This window comes from Urocitellus parryii, chromosome 4 (assembly GCF_045843805.1).
Source record: "Urocitellus parryii isolate mUroPar1 chromosome 4, mUroPar1.hap1, whole genome shotgun sequence".
In the NCBI taxonomy this organism is placed as follows: Eukaryota; Metazoa; Chordata; class Mammalia; order Rodentia; family Sciuridae; genus Urocitellus; species Urocitellus parryii.
The window spans coordinates 128,358,481-128,379,104 of NC_135534.1; the positions used below are offsets into that span (position 1 = coordinate 128,358,481).

Below are 20,624 nucleotides of genomic sequence, written 5' to 3' on the forward strand. Positions count from 1 at the left end.
AGCAACAGAGAAATAGGATCTAGCCAGTTACATCCTTCTTTAACACAGGACTAACCTGGTCTTCAAAATGTCATCACTTTAGTGATTCAAAAATCTAGAGGTAAAATAATTTTTATTTCTAAAGCCAAAAGAATAAATGCATACTCTATGGAAGGCACTGTGTGCAAATATCAACCATAAAGTGTCTGAACCACACAGCTGCTACAAATAAGGATCTGAAGTGCCTCACGATTCATCTTGACCCAGGTTACTCTGCTAATTAGTGATGAAGCTCATGTCTTTTTAATATCAGGACAATGAGAATATTTGCCAGTGGCCTTCAGTTTGTGGCTCTAGCTATCAAAATTCCCCCCCAAATTGTATATTTTCTCTAAGAAAACCTCATCATAGAAGGGGGTAGGTCGGAGCTGAGGTTGTGGCTCAGTGGTAGAGTGCTCGCCTGGCGTGCATGAGGCACTGGGTTTGATCCTCAGCCCCACATAAAAATAAAATAAAGATATTGTGTCCACCTAAAACAAAAAATAAAATAAGAAGGGGAGAGGTCACATTTTCTATGAAATATACTGTTTAGCCTTCTTTCTTCTGTTATAACAAAATACCTGAAACTGGATAATTTATAAAGAATTAAAGTTTATTTAGAGTACAAATTTAAGGTGGGGGCAGTCTAATTCCAACATGCTGGCATTGATAAGGACCTTTGGTCCTCATAACATGGCAGAAGGTATCAGATGATGAGCCAGAGCAAGTGAACTCTCTCAGATCTCTTTTCTCTTCTAATAAAGCCACTACTGCCACTATGGGGGCCCCGCCTTCATGCCCTCATCTAATCCTAATTATTTCCCAAAAACCCCACCTCTAAGTGCCATTAACATATGAATCTGGGTATTAAGTTTCCAACATCTGAACTTTCAGGGGACAGTCAAATCAATTTGACACTCAAGCCTATCTAGAAGAAATTAGAAAAGAGACTTAGAGAGGGAAGCTGCATGGTAAAAAGGGTTGTCAGTTCAAGAGGCATTTCCAGCATTGTTATGGTGTCTCTGATGGAGAGAGGAGGCAGAGAGGAGACCTAATAGTAAATCTGTAATATTATTGGGGTCACCACTGACCCATAACTAACTCTGTTCCCCCATCCCCAGGTCTTGCCAATTGTGATTTTCTTCAGCACTGTGATGTCCATGTTATACTACATGGGATTGATGCAGTGGATCATCAGAAAGGTACTGGGATTGGGCATACAAGGTGACAGGTGCAGAGTTGATTATTTCAGGTACAAAGTCTTAAATGCCTTTTATCCAGGCATTTCCAAAGTGCCTTTCTCTTCCTACAAATATTCACCTCCATCACCAAAGTTATTACATTGAAACGCCAAATCCTGCATGTGCCCATACTGGGAATTTTATCTCAGGGTCTTCTAATAGGGCTTTGATTTACAACCCACTGGATAACTCCATGAAACCATAGCAGTTACGTCTTTAACCAAGCAATTGAGGTCAAATACCTGCCACGGGGAAGTGGTGTTGATTTCTCCTCACAGTTACCTACACTAGGCCTCATACATACTGACAACTTGTCTTTAGAAAGTTACCAAAGTAGGTACGCCTAGTCTTAGAGTTGCTAGAGAAATTAAAGCAGGAAAGTGAAGTGTTTTTCACTCTGGGGGTGGGGGAATTTTATAAGCATACTTTTTTTTTTTTTAAGTAAGAGTTAATCTCATTCTTGCTGCTCCAGCAATTGAGTTGTACCCTCATGTCAGATCAGAAAACTAGATATTTGTAAGCTAGTTTGGATGCACATGGAAGCAGACCAGTGCACACAGGGCTTGAGGGACAACCACAGCCTTCCTTTGATTCCTGTAAATAAATCAAAATATATAACCAGAAAGAGAAAAGATAGGAGAAAGAGAAAAAGAAAGAATAAGAATACCAGCAGAATTTGCAATCACAGTGAGCTCCAGTACTGATAATATCTTGATTATTGGTTTATATATTCAGAATTACTGCACTCACATTTAGAATCCAAATTTTTAAAGTTCTGGTAATAATATTATTTGATGATAATATGTATCTGCTTAGAATCTTTGGAAAATGCATAGGAATAATTGCTTTTTAAAAGGAGAAAAAGGGATAGGGATGCAGCTCAATGGTAGAAGCCCTGCTTAGCATCACAAGGCCATGAGTCCAATCACCAGAACCAAAATAAAGAATTTTTTAAAATAAGAAAGTATATAGTGCTTGTTTGAAATAATCTCACAGAGAAAGAGAGAGAAAGCCTTAAAAACAAATACAAATATGTTAAAAAAATGATCATAAGAGTCTTTGTTGTATCATAAATGCATGTAGATAATGTTATATATAATTGTCAATGAAGTTATACATCATTTTACATCTTGATTTTCCAATCACTATTCGATGTAGCCATTTTCCCATGCTAATAAATAATATCAAAAAGTCAATGTTTTTTAAAGAAAGAATTACCATACTCATATAGGTAAGTGGAAAGAAAGGAAATAGAATTCAACAGGAAGTCAGCATCCTGAGATAGGTATCATGAAAGGTTTATTAGTCACCTTTCCATTACTATGATAAATATCAGAGATAATCAACTTCTATAGAAGAAAGGTTTATTTAGGCTCACAGTTTTGGAGGTTTTGGTCCATGATTGATTTGCCTTGCTGCTTTGGGGCAGGGAATGCCTGCTCACCTGATGACCAGAATGTGAAAAGGGAAAGGAATTGACTGAGATTCCCCAATATCTCCCAATGGCAGTGACCTAAGATCTCCCTCCAGGCATGGCCTTTTAAAGTTTTCACCACCAGTTGATAGTGATACAGTCTGGAGACTAAGCCTTTAACACATGGGGCTTTGGGGGACTTTTCAGATTCAAATATCACAAAAGGCCAGTACAAACAGTAGATCCATAAACCACGTTCATTGTTTAATCTCACTGTTTAATAGTTGACAAAACCACTTTCTTTGACAAAACAACTACTCTATACTTTGGTTTCCTCTTCTGTAAAATGGGCATAATGTATAGGACATACTTCAAAGAGTAAAGATTCAATGTGTTGCCCAGATCAAGGGCTTACAACAGTGCCTGGAATGCAGAAAAGCCCACCATAAGTGTTAACAATTATCACTCATTACTTTTATAAAGCATATCTGTAGAAATCATTTGTCTAATGTTCAAAAGTCTATACAATGACTCAGACTTACCACCCTTACAGGAGGATTTGATCAGCCTGCTCTATGGGCTTGATCACCAACCATCACCAACCAGTCAATGATTATTGAAGGCCTCAATATTTTACTCCAGTTCAAAGACTTTACCCCACTTTGAATTTTGTTATATACACACAGTTCATCACTAACTTCGTCCCTTTCTTCCTTTTAGGTCGGATGGATAATGCTTGTTACTATGGGCTCATCTCCTGTTGAGTCTCTAGTTGCTGCTGGCAATATATTTGTTGGACAAGTAAGTTGCAATACCAAGAAAGCAAGCAATACAAGACATCTGCTAAATGGATAGTCTCTTTCCAAAACACAGAATAGGAAAATACCATGGTATTGTCATTTCTTTTAGTGTGGAGAAAAAGATGTAAATAAGGAACCCTTAATTTTGGCAATGCCCAGATTCCAGAAAGAAAGAAAGAAAGATACCTCTGAAGTGTTTAGATACACTGGTATGGAATTGGGTTCCTGTAAGTTGTGAAGAAAACAAAAGTCGAGATATTTTATTAAAGCATAGGGCTTCTCATATACAAATTCTCTCTACAGTCTTTTCTGAGTTCATTGAATTGTTGAGGTTTCTGGTTGACTCTTCAGAAACAAGCAGCTCAATTCCTCAAATGGATTCCACTGTCTTAAAGCTGTAAACATGTAAGAGACAGCCTTGTATTCTACACTGCAATGCCGGTGGCAGTAAAGAAAACCAACAAAGGCCTTTTGCCAACAACCATGCAGCTGTATAAATAATTCTCATTCTCAACTTGTCCAAACTGGCCAACATTCTGTCTTTGCTAAGCATGAAGAAAAAATGCCTTTATGTTTTTTTTTCTTCTCATTAAAGATATACTTTTAGGCTACAAATTTCATTTTCTTGATTCATCACAGGGATAAATGCTCTTTTGCCTAAAATCCATTTAAGCAAAGAAATATGATGCCAAGGATGTCCCTCAATATAGCAGCATTCCTAAGAGGTGGAAAAGTGAGGAATGGTAATAAGCTACTCATCCCTCAGGATATATAGCTTCAGGGAGAATGGAATCATGCACCAACGAAGCCAAGGGTGAATACTGGCCAGAACCACTGCCCAGTAAAATGGAGTCACCCAGTGAAACACAGCTCCAAATGCCAGGCTTCCTATTGCTCCAGTTCCTTCAAGCAGATTGAGCCTTCTTGGTAAGCCCAGCTCACCAGTCTGGAGCTCTTTAGTGGAGATAGATGAAGCATACTTCTTTCCCCTATAAGTTGAAATTATAATAATTACAGTCATAAAATCTCTTAGGACTAATTAGGGCACCATCTTGAGTTGATTGCTACTACCTGCAGGATAAGAAGGCTCAAGTATTTGGACTCCTATTTAGTCTATAAACTGAGGCTCAATGCATTCAATCTTATATAACAATTAGAAATAATGAGGAGAAAATTGTAAAATTGCACCCATGCTCCTGTAGTACTTAATTTGATACTTAATATGCTGAAAGCACACCTATTATTGATGGAGAGCCCTACAGGGCAGGCAGGCTGTCCTCCTTAATGAGATTTGAGTCTACACTCTATCCAGTTTCTTTCTACCCATAAGAGAGGGATCCTCTGATTTTCAATTACAAAAGTGCCTAAGGGCACCTGTCTTTGTAATTGCTGGTATTTTTTTTAATACACCTGTCTCTATTTTCCTGAAGTCTTCAGAAACAGGTCGAGTCTGTCTAGATGAAGCTAAATGGTGAAAAGTCACAGCTCACAAGAAATCCCCAGTCCATGAGCCAGACCACTGGGCAGTTACTTGGTCAGCCCTTAGTAATGTACTCCAAGTCCTCATAGAATCCAGTCCTAGGCTAGGTGGAGGCACCCTATAACTAGCTTCACAAATGTCAGGGTTTACCCATGACTGTACATGACAATGACCTAGAGCTCAGATCACACAGCCGTTCTCAAACTTGAGCATGCCTCATAATTACTTGGAAGACTTGTAAAAACACAAATTGCTGAATTTGTTAGAAATTCAAATTCTCTGATTCCATAAGTCAGAGAATTTGAATTTCTAACAATTCTCAAGTGATGCTGATGGAGTTGGCCCAAGGCTGACTCTTAGAAACATGGATTTATAATGAAATGTGGTGCTGATTACACACCTCCTCTAAAATTTTAAAGGTCACATTTAATCCAATTACCCTTCACTTTCTTCAGACAGAGTCTCCATTGCTGGTCCGACCATATTTACCGTATATCACCAAGTCAGAACTCCATGCCATCATGACTGCTGGCTTCGCTACAATTGCTGGAAGCGTCTTGGGTGCATACATTTCTTTTGGAGTAAGACTGTTTTGGAATTAACTTATGCAAACTTCAACCTCTTCTTTATTTGCTGTTGTTATTCATTTATTTTTTCCTTTCTTTTTTCTTTTCTTTCTCTTCTTTTTTCTTTCCCATTGCCAGTATAAAAGGAGGCCAAGAGAGTGACTTTTTTGTAGTATGGGAAAAGTTGGTCAGTTTTCTTTGGCATTTGAATGTAGTGACCCCAAGGAGATTGGGGTCTTCATTTTCATGTTCTTGCCACCTAAATGTGAATTATTTCCAACCACAGCAGTAGAAATCATATGGTGAAGTTACTTTCACTGGAAGTTTAAATCTTTTTTTAAAAAATTAAAAAATATTACTACTACTAATAAAGATTTTAACAGGGGTCAGCCAACTATGGACCACTGGCCAAATTCAGAGCATAACTTATGTTTGTAAATAAAGTTTTATTAGAAACTAGGTACTCCTATTTATTTGTCTTTGGCATAGTTGTAGCCTGAAAAACCACAATTATCTACTCTATGACCTTTTCAAAACAGACTTTTGGAAACTTGACCTACAGCAGTTATTCTCAAACCTTACTACACATTAGAATCACCTATAAATTTTCAAAGACCCTAATTCCCAGGCCCATAGCCCACTTTTATGTAAATTTTTTTGGTATTTTGTGGTATTTACTAGTATTTTTAAAACTTCTCAGATTTCAACTGAAAGCCATGTTTGAACTGGTGGCCTATGGTGTAGGTCTGGAGAATGCTGTGATAGCCAATATGTATGCTCTGTGCATAGGCTGATAAGCCACACATTGACATAGACCTTGGCAGAGAAACCTAATCCTATAGGCAATACTCTGTGATTCAGGTGACTAGGATCTCTTGCAAGACAAGTGAGTTTCATTCCAGGTTCTTCATTCAAGCTGGGGACAGCCAACTAGTAGAAAGAGGGAAGAAGAAAAGAGGGAAGGATATATTAGAGATAAGCAGTATGAATGGATCCCTAGATTATTCACTCTGCCCCTACTGTGGGAATGCTGCCTTTAAAAACAGAGAAAAATAAATCAATAAATAAGGCTCTCATGAAAATGAAGAGTGACCAATGGAATAGAGGGCAAGGGAAGTAAAGGGCAAGGGAAGGTCACTAGGGAATGATGTCAAATTATGTCATGTCCATCTACAAATATACCACAATGAAACCCACTTTATGTATGATTATAGTGCACTAATTTAAAAATAATAACAATAGAAGGAAGATATGTAGAGAAGATGGAGGGGATGGGGGAGGAAGAGGATCAGGGGGAGGAATAAATGGAGGGAAAGGAGAGGTCTTGGGGAATGAGACTGATCATCATGTTATGTGCATGTGCCAACATATCACAATGAATCCCACTTATATGTAAAAATTTAATGCACAGAAAACTATTAAAAATGAAACTCCATCTTTAACTTGAAAATAATGGGATAGGTGTTATAGGAATGCAGAGGGAGACACTGGATATGGGATTCTGAAAAAGTAGGGAAGAGAATCCAGAAACAATGTCAAGTATGTGGAGTGGGAAGGAGAAAGAGTAAACTTGTCACGAGGAAAACAGAAATAATTTCCAGAATCAAAGGGACTCTGGATAAAAGCATATTGTATAAAGGCACAAAGGATTCCAGGAGAGCAAAAGGAAGGTGGAGAGGGGGAATATCATTCCTTTAGATAGATTAGGAATCCTGTCTCCATGCCAGTCCACCCCAGATAACCCATCTAAATTGATGATGTAATGAAATATAGGCTATAGGGACTATATGGGCATTTAAAAAGACAACATAGAGGCTGAGGAGTCTTCTTTGAGAGTTCTTAAAATTCATTATTACTAATCTTCTGAAATTATCAGATTTAGGCTTTGTGCTTTTCCTCCAAGAATGTGGCCAATTAACTTGAATCTCTTCTCTGTCCCTCTGACTCTCAGGGTGATGCCATGGCTTGGCTCATTGACAAAAGCTGCTCTTCCAAACCTCCAAAGAAGCATTGGTTTCTGGCATAGAATTGACTCCTGTTCCATCTCTTCCCTATAAGGCTTTTGAATCACTTTTCTGAATCAAGAGTAAAGCTCAGCTTGTTTGCTTGCTTTCTTCTGAAATTGCAGGTTTCATCCACCCACTTATTAACAGCATCAGTTATGTCAGCACCTGCATCATTGGCTGTTGCTAAACTCTTTTGGCCTGAGACAGAAAAATCTAAAATAACCCTCAAGAATGCCATGAAAATGGAAATTGGGTAAGTGGGACATGTTACCTAATCAATGACTGCGTTAGTCAGGTTCTCATTTGCTATGATCAAAATACCTGACAAGAACAACTTAGAAGAGGAAAAGTTTATTTTGGCTCACAGTTTCAGAAGATTCAGTCCATGGTCAGCTGACTCCAAGGCAGAAACATCATGGCGGAAGGGCATAGTGGAAGAAAGCTGTTCAGCTCATGACAGTGGGGAAAATAGAGAAGACAGGAATGGCCCAGGGTTAGATAAGTCCTTATGGGGCACACCCCCAGTGACCTATTTCTTCCAACTAGGTCCCACCTTCCTATGGTCCATTCAGCTATTGATGGTGCAATCCAGCAAACACCTTATTGTATTAGGGATTGTGCTTCCAACTCATGAGCCTTTGGGGACATTCCAGATCCAAACTATAACAATAACTAACAAGTTGGAGCATGAAAGTCCAAATTCAAGACAGCAAAAATTTGATAGAGAGAAAGCACAGAGTGGATTATGATATTAAAGTAGATTTAATTTCCTGTGATTAGACTTTACCAAAAAACATCTTTCTCAACACTTCAGGAAAACCTTTCTAAATACCTGAATTCCAATATGTTTCTTTAACTGTTCATCATAAATATATTTTATTGTAAATGCAGGATAGTGCTCATTGAGCTTTGGTTTAACGGTGTTAGAAAGCCATAGGATGAGCATTTCGGGAGTTGCTTTATATAACAAGACAGTTCATCTTCTTTTTTCCGGTGAAAAAGAAAGAAAAAGGGGTGGGAAAACTATAAGATTTTAAATGTTCAAAAGTATTTCATTAAATAAGGAAATAATAATTCATAGACCATGATGTGTCTTAGAGTCATCCCTTATTTGTAGGGAAATCAAGTCATAATCGTGAGTGGAAAAGCAAAGTTGCTGAAGAATACAGTAAAGGTTAAGCATTCCTAATCAAAAATTCTAAAATCCAAAATATAAAACTTTTGACACTACAAGTGAAAAAGTCCATACTATTGAACTTTGTCTCATGCACAAAATTGTTTAAAATATAACATAAAAACTTTAAGTCCATGTGTATAAGGTATATGTGAAACATAAATTAATTTTTTATTTAGACTTGGGTCTTATCCCCAAGGTATCTCATTATGTATATGCAAATAATCCAAAATCCAAAACACATCTGGTCCCAAACATTTTGGATGAGAGACATTCAACCTGTCGAATGATTTCACTTATGAAGTTAGCAAGCATGCATATTTGTAGGATATAACATTAAGGGATAAAGCATGTGGGAAAATTGTAAAGAAAGGGGATGATAAACAGAATTGAGGAGGCGGGTACCTCTGAGATTAGAAGAGTAGGGAGGGGTTAACATTACACACTGGGGAATTCATAGGCATACCAAAATACTAGACAAGAGCAACTTAGAGAAGGAAAGCATTATTTTGGGTTCTTGGTTTCAGACGTTTAGTCCATGGTCAGCAGACTCTATTGCTCTGGACCCAAGATGAGGCAGAACATCATGGCAGAAGGGCTGGTGGGGGAAAAACATTCAGCTCATGGCATCCAGGAAACAGAGACACTAGTGACAACCTATTTTCCCCAAGGGTATGCCTCCAGCATCCTACTTCCTCCAGATACTACCAACCCACCTACAGTGACCACCCAGTAGTCCATTCAACTTATTAATCCATCAAATGGATTAAGCCACTGATGAGGTTACAGCTCCCCTAATCTAATCACTTCACCTCTGAACATTCCAGCATTAACACATGAGCTTTTCAGGGGACATCTTGTAGCCAAACCATAACAAAAGGTGATGGGACATTCCATTTCTTAAATGAGGTGACAGCTATACAGGCCTTCTAAAATTATTACTCTTTATACCATGAATATTTTATAAATATTGTCTGGTAGCTACTTTCAATTAATAATTCTAAACCTCTACTTTTAAATCATTTTCCAATTTTTATTATAAATGCCCTAAATTTAAAAAGCAACATTGAGGCTGGAGATGTACCTCAATGATTGCACAAGTATTTAGCATGTGTGAGGCCCTGAGTTCAATCTCCAGCATCATGAAAAAAAATATTAAAAAGGATAATGGTTAGATGCAATATGCTCACCACCTATATTCAACATCATGATTTCATGGGATTCAGATGAGTATTTTGACCAAGATAGAGATCTAAATGTTTGCCTCTCACTCAAATGAGGTCTGATTCTGCCATTTCTGCATCTGTGGTAACTCTGGAATTGCTATCTTTTTATAAAGTGATTCAAGGAATCTCCTAGAAGCTGCAACACAGGGAGCATCCTCATCTATCCCTCTGGTGGCAAACATCACTGTGAATCTGATTGCCTTCTTGGCCCTGTTGTCTTTTATGAATTCAGGCCTGTCCTGGTTTGGAAACATGTTTGACTACCCACAGCTGAGTTTCGAGGTATAATTCTATCATGCTTCTGCTTTCTGTTTTGTTTCTATCCTTGTTTATGTTTGTGTACAGCCTTCCCTAACTACCCGAGGTGTACTCTCACAAACTGCAGAAGCTCCTCAGCGGGCTTCCCCCTTCTTCCCAACCCCACCCTCTCCCATCACCCTCCTTCCTTCAGAGAGTCATTTTCTCCTGATTCCACCCACAAGATTCCAGGTTGCTTCAAAGGACCCAATTCCAGCCTTGACTCCTGTCTTAGTCTGCTTTCTGTTACAATAACAGATGCCTGTCTGGGTAATTTATAAAGAAAAGAGTATATATTTTTTTCTTTCTTTTTTTTATTGATTGTTCCAAACATTACACAGCTCTTGATAAATCATCTTTCATACATTTGACTCTATTGGGTTTTGAACTCCCATTTCTACCCCAAATACAGATAGCAGAATCACATCTGTTACATACTCACATTTTTACATAATGGCATATTAGTGACTGTCTTAATCTGCTACCTTTCCTAACCCCTACTATCCCCCCTCCCCTCCCCTCCCACCTTCCCTCTCTGCCTCCTCAGCTGTTGTTCAATTCTCTCCCTTTTTTTTTTCCACATCAATGAAAAGAGTATATTTTATGTCACCATTTGGAAGGCTAGAAATTCAAGGTCAAGTGGCTGCATCTGTCCAACTTCAAGTGAGGGCTATTGTTTGTACCCTGTATAGTAGAAACATAGAAAGGACAAATGGGCACGTGCAGAGAGGGAGAGGGGAGACAAAGGAACTCACCCACTTTATAACAACATACTCTCTTGAGAACTACTACATACCAGAAAAAACTAATCCAGTCTCTCTTGGGAAAGATATTAATTCATCTGATGGGCTCCACCATCTCTCAGCAGCATTACACTGAGGACCAAACCTCAACAGGAGTTTTAGTAAGGATGAACCCATATTTAAACCATAGCAACTCCTGATAGATAATGGTGAGAAACAGAATGTGAGGGGATATCTTGTATCTAAAAGAGATAGAGGATTAAGGAACAATCTTGTTGAGAGAATGAGGCAAAAGAACTAGAAGCAAATGCCTGTTCTAACCAAATATATTCTGGTTTTTGCAGCTAATATGCTCCTACATCTTCATGCCCTTTTCCTTCATGATGGGAGTGGACTGGCAAGACAGCTTTATGGTTGGCAGACTCATAGGTTATAAGACATTCTTCAATGAATTTGTGGCTTATGAGCACCTCTCACAATTGATCAATTTGAGGAAACAGGCTGGACCCAAATTTGTGAATGGCACTCAGCAATATATGTCAGTGAGTAAATTGTCTGATTTTCCCCTGTACTTCTTCACCTAAATTCATTGGTCATCTAGTGACTTGTGCCTTTGTGTATCAGACACTATGCCAGGCACTTGAGTTATACCAGAGAACAAAACAAACCAAGAATCCTTAATCTTGTGGAGTTCATAATGTACATGGCACTTCATTATTTTCAACTATATTGAATTAATCATGTGTGTGTGTGTGTGTGTGTGTGTGTGTGTGTGTGTTTATGTAGCGGGGAGAGAGAAACACTCATCCATATCAGTGATAATTTACTTTTGAAGACTAGACACAAACATATAGACACATGAGCTGAGATTGAAACCAATCAGTCAAAAGTATTTATTGAATGCCTTCTATGTGTAGTATGTTCCATACCAAGACCAAGTACCGAACAAGTCACTGCTCTGTTAGTTTTGCATCTTTGTGGAAAAATACCTGAGATGATTAACTTCTAAGGAGGAAAGTGTTATATTGGCTTATGATTTCAGAGGTTTCAATCCATAGTCTGTTGGTCTCACTGCTTTTGGGCCTGTAGTATATCATGACAAAAGTTATAGCTTTGGAGATCTGTTCACCTCATGGGAGCCAAGAAGCAAAAAGAGAGGAAGAGGTGGGAGTTGGGTCCCAATTTCTCCTTCAAAGACATGCCTCCAATGACCTAGATTCCTTCCACAAAACCCACCTCTTAAAGGCTCCATCATCTCCCAAAGGCACCATCAACTGGGGACCAAAACCTTTAACATATGGAACTTTGGGGGTCATTCATGATTCAAAGTATAACAGGTCCTACCCTCATAGATCCCATAGTCTAATGATCACAAAGCCCTCTTCCTTCCAGGGGAAGGAATTTTATGAGCTCTGAGAAACTGCCTAAATGCAAAATGGTGCCTGGCCACCATCAAGAGATGGTAAGATGCATTATTATTATACAGGAGGAGACAGGGAAGAAAAAACTCAGGTCTATGATCTGAAAACCTTGATTTAAATGCCTCATAATCATGTCAACTTCAGAGCAACAGCCTACAAAGAGATGCTCATGTCTGCCTGGACTTTGGTGGGATGAGGAATTTGGATGAGGCTGTATTTGTAGCTGAATCTCCAACTTCTTACCCCCTAAACAATAGAATTGTCATAAGTGGAAACTAAACTATTTCCATTACAGGAAATAGTGAATATTTCTGACCACCACCATTTCTATAACCTACTTGAAGTTAATGTCCCAAGTCCATATTGGGTTTTAAAAGGCAAAGGAGGAAAAGCAGGCTGCCCAAGTATTGAGACTGTTCACCCCCAACACCAACACCACCCCTTCCAGCTGCCCAAAGACCAGACATACTAATTGAATTGTGTCCCACATGTTACACAAGTTAGCAACAGCCTACTCCAGGACCACTGATTACACTTCACAATCAGGGGCATTTTGACCCACACATCTGATAGGACAGGGGATTTGTTTCTCACATGTTCTTTCTTCAATGAGCCTCACAGTGAAACGTGACCATCTACCCTCATTGTTTGGATGCCACCTACACCAATGGTTTTCCTGTCAAAAGTAAACAATAAGCTAAATTAAGTGAAATGTTTCCTATTCCCAACTGTCAGTTGCCAGCAGAAAATAGTTTTGCTAATGAGAAAAGTGAGCTGCCAGTTCTGGCAATGCTAAGCAGCTTTGTGAAAAGGCTGTTAAGAAAATGGAGACAGAACTGTAGCACTGATTTGGGTTTGGGGGTGAGCCCAGACGAAGGTAGGCACACAGAGCACATAGGGAGATGTGAGCTCAGTGGCCTCTGTCATTCATTGCTGTCATGATGGGAGCAGCATCTTGTTACTCCAGATGTCTGATTATAAATCAGCAATGGTGAGAAGAGCCCCAGCAATTTTTGCTTACCAACCAACAAGGGGTGAAGTATGTTCCAACAACATTTTAGAAAATATGACATGTGACTGAAGCATGCTATGTTCAAATCCCCAGTGATATCCATTGAATCACCCCCACTGCCAACCTCCATCTAAGGTAAGAAGTCAACATATGGATGTGGCACCCACACACAGAGAAGGAGACATTTATTGCTCCATCATTTTCTCTTTCCTAAAGATAATACTTTGCATGTTTGTTTACATCTTGGTATATAACATCATTTAGAATTTAAAATCTCCAAAAAGTTGTAGAGGTCAAAGGCACACTCCCTACCACCCAGTTCTTCTCCCTTGAGCATAATGTGCTCACTGTTCTTAACCTTGCTTTTTGTGCTCAGTAGCATATCTTGGAAAACTTTCTATATCAGTGCCTATGACAGTATTCTATTGCACAGACACTGTAATTCATGTAACCAGGCCCTTGCTGATGAACACTTAGCAATTTGCTATTAGAAGTAGTGCCATGGTGGCTGTCCTTGTATGTGTAGCATCGTTGCTTGCTCTCAAGGACAGCTGTAGCATGAATTTTGTAGTGCAGTACATCCTTTTCCATTATGTAATCTTTCACGTAGGTGGACAAAGGCCAAATCAAATCATCCCAACCTCCCTTTCCTCTTCTTATAAAACCATACTTGGCCACATCTGTGTATCCCTTTGTCCCACAATCCCCAGACAGGGAAAAGAAGAGTCATAAGTCCTTCATGCCATCTCCCTCCTCACAGTCTCTTAATAAGCGTGGCTCTCTTGAAGCCAATTGAACTAAATGAAAAGCACTAGAAAGAGCAGGGAACCAGGATGAGCTTTTCCAGGAACAGTAGACTGTGCAAAAACTCAATATTATTTTTCCTCCCTGCTGTTTGCACACTGTTTGAAAATAACAAAGAAGTTCTCAGAGACTATGAGAGAGAAGAGGGGCCTTCCAGTCAATAAAAACTTACCACAAGCACTTCAATCTTAAGCGTGAGCTTTTAAAAATCCAGTTGGCACAAGAAAAAAATAAAGTATTACTAGTGAATGTAGCATGTTTGGTTTGTTCTTTGAACCAAATCATAGATGTTTTAGGATATTGGAAAAAAATTATTGTCCCAATGATGTAGGTACCTTTCTTCCTTCTCCTGCTTCCAAATGGGCATCCAAACATGTCCGTGGTATGACCAGAACTGAGAAAGAAAGGGAAGCACACACTGTGGCCAGACTAGACGGAAGCCCCTGTGATATTTGAGAATTTCTCTTTTACTAATATTATTTCTTAATTTTCCTCTAGGCCCTTTGTAGTCAACAACCCAGTGAAGACCTCGTCCTGGGCAACCAATGACCTTTCTTTCACTGTCGATTACTTTTGGCTTTCAATAAGCATTCAGCATTCATGTTGTTGTATATATTACTTCCATTTTCTTTTTCTTGCAGAGCAGCATTTTATTTTATAGATATTCATACTGTGTCCATTTTCCTACTGAAGGACATTTGAGTTGTCTTAAGTGTGGGGCTATTCAGAGTAAAGCTGTTATAAATATTCATGTACAGTATTTGGGGGGTCATGTGTTTTTATAATTCTCTTAGGAAAATTGCTGGTTCATACAGGCAGCATGTATTAACTTGATGAGAATCTGCCATAAAACAGCATGGCTGTGTCCTTTTGCGTTCCTACCAGCAATACACGAGTTTCCGTTGCATTGTAATTTTGCCATACTTCATGTTGTCAGTCTTTTTAAACTTTAGCCATTTTAGTAAATGTATAGTGGTATCTCATTGTTTTTGATTTGCATTTCCCTGGTGGCTAATGATGTTGAGCACCTTTTCATGAGCTTCTTGTTCATTTGCATCTTTTGTGAAGTATCCAAACCTCTCCACCCATTTTTCCTTGGGTATTTGTCTTCTTATCGAGTAATAGCAGTTCTTTATATATTTTGAATAAGTTCTTTGTAAAATAAATTTAATGTAAATATTTTCTGGGACCAATTTTGTATCTCCACCAACTAGTACTACACCTGGCACATTGTAGCAGGTGGCCAGGTCCTATGGAATATTGGAAATTACCAATGAACAGGAAGTAGCATTTTTAGAAACCCAGGTGACCAATTCGAAGTCCATTGTAGAGCATTTCTTGAATCTACACGGCCCTCTTCACCCTCTCCCAAAATTCAAGGGGAGGTGGTAAAAACTGCCCAGGAAACAATGGGTATTTGCCACTATATGCTGTGCATTTATGTGTTAATATCAATTCTGTAGTCAAAATACAAAGCCAAGTTGGGATGTCAGGTTTCTTAGGCTGGGTCAGATCATGTATCCATTGGTGTTTATGCTTGCTTGCAGATTCGTTCTGAGACAATTGCCACTTATGCCCTCTGTGGGTTTGCCAACTTTGGTTCCCTAGGAATAGTGATCGGTGGACTCAGTAAGTGAAAAGATATTCTTCTACAACAGATGTAACATAAACATACTTTGGATCTCCATCTCAATCCATCTCACATCTTATTGATGTCAGGAGAAAAGTTACCCTCGATAGTATAAAATCCTCTGGGGTCTATTTTTTATCCCCACTCTACAAGATAGATTTCCTGTGTAAACCCAAACTAACCTCAGAAACATTATCCTCAAACTTACAGATGCCTCTCCCAACCCAAAGTAACACAGAAGTTTCACTTGTATACTAACACCAGTAGATTGACTGATTGATTTTTATTTTGTTTTGTTGGGGATTGAACCCAGGGTTACTCTACCACTGAGCCATACCCCCAGCCGTTTAATTTTTTTGCTTTGAGACACAGACTTGCTAACATGTCCGGGATGGTCTCACAGTTGTTATCCTCCTGCATCAGCCTCCTGAGTAGCTAGGATTACCGGCGTGTACCATTATGTATGGATTTATAATACCTCCCTGCAGAAGGATTCTGGGGACCAATCAAAGATTGTGGGAAAATGCTGTGATTTATGAGTGATGTCTCCCACAGGCATGGAAATAGTTGGTGACAGTTGAGTCACCATCTCAGACCATCTCATCAATCCATCCCTCCATGCATCCCCTTAGATTTGCCATGCTCTCCATGCTCTCTGAGCCCTTTGGATAAAACTAAGGACTTGTTGCTTTCCAACTGACCTGAAACTCCAATATCAGAACACTTTTTAGAGGCTACAAATTTGGATTTCTAACCAGTAGAATCAACAGCTCCTTTCATGTCTCCCAGCCTCTCTAGCTCCTAGCAGAAAGCGGGACATCGTCGCTGGATCAGTAAGAGCGCTGATCTCAGGGACCGTTGCTTGCTTCATGACAGCCTGCGTGGCAGGTACTACATCCTGTCCTTGTGTCCTGGGTGCCCACGGAAGGCAGCATTCAAGAAAGCAAGGTGTCCAATCCTTATATGCAGCATATGCTGCTGCAGAAAGCTGACAGTCAGAGCTGCCATTAAGCGTATTGTAAATTTAAATGTGTGGCGTGGAGGCGGCTGGGGAGAAACTTAGAACAGAAGGAGAGTTCGGTGACTTCACTAATTATGAAAATAAATGGCACTCTGTTCCACTTCTAGGCATACTCTCTGGCACCCCCGAGGACATCAACTGCCATCACATTTTAGAGACTGCCTTCAGCTCCAGTTTACCTGGCAACGCAACCACAGTGGTGTCTTGTTGCCAAAGTCTGTTAAGCAGGTATTACAATTTTGTTTTTAATGAAACTATTTTTCTTTTATTTTTATATTGTTATAGGTACACTGCCATTATACATGAGTAGAATTCATTTTTACGTATTTGTACACGCACACATTATAACAACATAATCTGGTCAATTTCACTCCCAATATCTTCCCTTCCCCTTTCCTCCTCCCTTCCACTCCTGTGCTAGTCTCCTTAGGTGTTGTACTCTTGATTATAACTTCTCTATACTTGCTTATTAATAGTCAAATCAATCTTAAGACTTTGTCCACTTTTATAACTCTTATTTTAACCTAAGACTGAACATCAATTATATCAACGTTTCACTTTGACTTTTCTCAGATAAGACTAGGAACTAAAATTCTCAGTAGTACTGCTCAAGTATTTAATATATACCCAGCTATACATCTGTCACTTCGTATGAATTATGTCACTTAAAACTTGCAATCACTGTATGTTGGGCACTATTACTTTTTTTTTCTTTTTTTGCATTTGATATAGCAGAGGCTTAGGGAGGTTATGTCCACTCAAGGAAAATTAGTGCCAGCACAACCAAGATAATTCATGCCCATCTACCCACAAAGATAATTCATGCCCATCCACCCATGCTCCACCTGCTTCTGCCTCCCTTCCAAGGGGATCAAAACTATCCATCTGACAACATGGTGATAGACTATAGTGGATAAGCAGCCACCATGGACCCATGCAGCCAGCTCCACCTTCTATGGTTTCTTCTCACAAAATCAGTATCCCCACCATCCCATCAGCTCTCTTTTATGTGCAGGTGCATTACAAAGATTGATTCTATCTCTGCTTCTTCTGGTAAATAGGAAAAATTCTTGAAGTCACACAGAATTTGAGAGCCAAAATTAATTCCCCCATGCCTGTCTGTAACTGTCTTTAACTCACCCTAACCAGAATGTGAGGGGGAAAAAATCAGCTTTCTGCCCTGTGCCTTGCTTTTTGTTTTTGGAAGGGGGCATGGTTTGTGGGTACCAGGGGTGCCTTACCACTGAGCTATATCCCCAGCCCTTTATATTTTTTATTTTGAGACAGGGTCTCACTAAGCTATTGAGAGTCTCACTAAGTTGCTGAAGCTGGCTTCAAACTTATTCCCCTGAGTTTCTGGAATGCAAGAAGGGTGCACCACAGTGCCCCATTCCTGTGACATTTTTAATGTGTCACCTTCTGCTCACCCATTGTTTCTGCTGTACAAGGCTCAACTAACGGTTTCATTCTACTTTACAGCAGCATTACTGACAAGGAGCCTGGTGGGGTCATCCCAGGAGGAAACTACAACCTGTACTTTGTGAAGAGCTGCTGCAAATTGTTGAATCCACCAACTCTGAACTGCAGTTGGATCCCTGACACATTTTGAATTCCACCACTTCCCCATTGGAACTCTGAGTGAAGATGTTGAGTTTTCTGCTTTGGAGAGAAAAAAATAGAGCTATTGTCTACGGATTAATAAATTTAATCATGGAATCAAGTTTAATTGCAAGGAAAGAAGAAAAATTAAGAGTGAACCTTCCAGAGGTATAACATCTCCCTGCTTCCCTTCCCTCCCCAACGCACCTTCTCCACACTGTGACCAACTATGATGTCTCCAACTGAGGTATCATCTCCACTCTCAACAATGTCTTCTAACCTTACATTTTTAAGGTATTTCATGACAATACAGGTTTAAACAGTAGCTCTCAACAACACGGCTGTGTCTCAGCCACATCTTCTTAGTATGCTAAATGGGCCCAGAGTGACTTGTTTTAAACACATCTCAGGTGACATCACTCTGCATTCACCCTAACTTCCCTGAAATAATTTGAACTTGAATTTCACCCCAAAGGAAGGCTGATCAGCAAACACCTACTGATTGTCTACCATCCAGAGGTCCTACCTAAATCCAGAGTTCTTCAGAAAAGCATGTAGACCATATAAGAATAAGGATTTAAATTCTGTAATCTTGGAGAGTTGTATCAATCAGTTTAAGTTAAGTTATACTGCAGTAACAAACAATCACAATAACTTGTAGCTAAATTTATCTTTCACTCATATTATGTTTGTAATGGTCAACTTTGGCTTAATCTATATTTTCTTAATTTCCAGGATGCAGGCTAAAGAAGCAGCCTTTGTGTGGGTGGGGCATGCTGGTATTAGAGAGGGAAAAGAAAGGTAGGGATAACATGATGGTTCTTAAAATTTCTGCTAGTGGAAGTGACACCATTCACTTGCCTTATATTCCATTACCCAGAAGAAGTCCTATGGGAAATATAATGTCTGTGACCATACATGAATTATCCTATCAAAGAGAAGGATGGTGAGTATTTTACAAGAATAATATGATACTACAGAGTACATGATATCTATTCTTCCTTCAAGGAGTCAACTTGTTACAGGACATAATGGTAGGCCTATTCATGTGCAAATTTAGTAATATTCCTGGTGACAAGACTGGAAAGCAATCTTCATCCAAAAAAGCCATATAAGGACTAATCAAGAAGAAAAATAAGTTCTTGTTCAGATCTGAACAACTTCATTGATATTTCCATTGACTAGAGAGGTGTCAACATCAAACTTGCTAACTGGGTCTCAGAAAATGTCATAGATGATGGTGGTTTCCTTTAATGACATGCTCATCACTGATGCTCTTAATATCCCAAATAACACATTGTGTGAGAAAACACCAAAGCCTCTGAGTCAAAAAGTGACTCACAGAGAAGAGACTCTGAATGTGACAAAGTTCTGATACCTTAAGCAATTTGTTTCTTTTTTTTATCTGTTCATGCACAGGAGTTATTATTTTTTAAAAAAAAATCATGAGTAAACAGTTGTGTTATTTTGCTGTTCTTTTGGTTTTGGGTTGTTAGACGTGAAGGAGTGATCTCAAAGGACTCTTTATCCTTGAAGTAAATACACCAAAATATTTCTAATTTTTTATTTGTATTCATTTTTCTTGGGATCCAATATGCCCTTTCAGTCTTTACACTTTATTTTAGGAAAATATATTTGCATGTCTTTTTGTTTTCAGGCTTCATTATACATAGGACAATATGTCAAAACTGCCAATAATTCACATGTTGGTTCTCCTTTCTCAGTTATGGCTATGTAATGACAAAAGATAGAGTTTAAAAATTGGTTGGCTATTAGAGAGCCTCAGGAATGAAATGGAATAGAAGAATCCAAAGAGTTAAAAAGAATTAGAAAATCTTTTGTCATTACCATTCTTTAAATATTTGTAACTCTCCTCTAAGCTTGTTTTTTTTTTACATAATTGCTACTCAGTTTGTTATTGTTTGTCTTTTCAAAGTGTAAAATTAGTCATCTTTAATAAAAAATGAAGATTGAATAAACATAGCTAAACATATTTCTCCCCACCCTGTTTACCTGGATCTTCTGCCAGTACCACACCCCCAGGCGGTCACTGTGCACACCTTTCTCCTTGCTTAAACAAATGGTTTATTAGAATTCGGGGGATTTATAGTGGGTGAACAAGTGGAATGAGTCTATTTACACATTATCTTTAACTTCCTTCTTTTTAGTTGG

General features: G+C 38.9%; 1 protein-coding gene across 2 annotated transcripts in view; it reads left to right on the forward strand.

Annotated features, from left to right (window-relative positions):
• Slc28a3 (solute carrier family 28 member 3) overlaps positions 1-19,878 on the forward strand; it is a 103,817-nt gene extending 83,939 nt beyond the window's left edge. For both annotated transcript variants that reach the window (XM_077796992.1, XM_077796993.1), the window contains 10 exons: positions 1,140-1,220; positions 3,394-3,474; positions 5,409-5,534; positions 7,648-7,778; positions 10,039-10,207; positions 11,310-11,507; positions 15,750-15,831; positions 16,622-16,720; positions 16,961-17,081; positions 18,333-19,878. In XM_077796992.1, coding sequence (XP_077653118.1) covers positions 1,140-1,220; positions 3,394-3,474; positions 5,409-5,534; positions 7,648-7,778; positions 10,039-10,207; positions 11,310-11,507; positions 15,750-15,831; positions 16,622-16,720; positions 16,961-17,081; positions 18,333-18,462 — 1,218 coding nt within the window. In that variant the 3' untranslated portion in view covers positions 18,463-19,878. The remainder of the gene's footprint in view (positions 1-1,139; positions 1,221-3,393; positions 3,475-5,408; positions 5,535-7,647; positions 7,779-10,038; positions 10,208-11,309; positions 11,508-15,749; positions 15,832-16,621; positions 16,721-16,960; positions 17,082-18,332) is intronic.
• Positions 19,879-20,624: the final 746 nt, after the last annotated feature.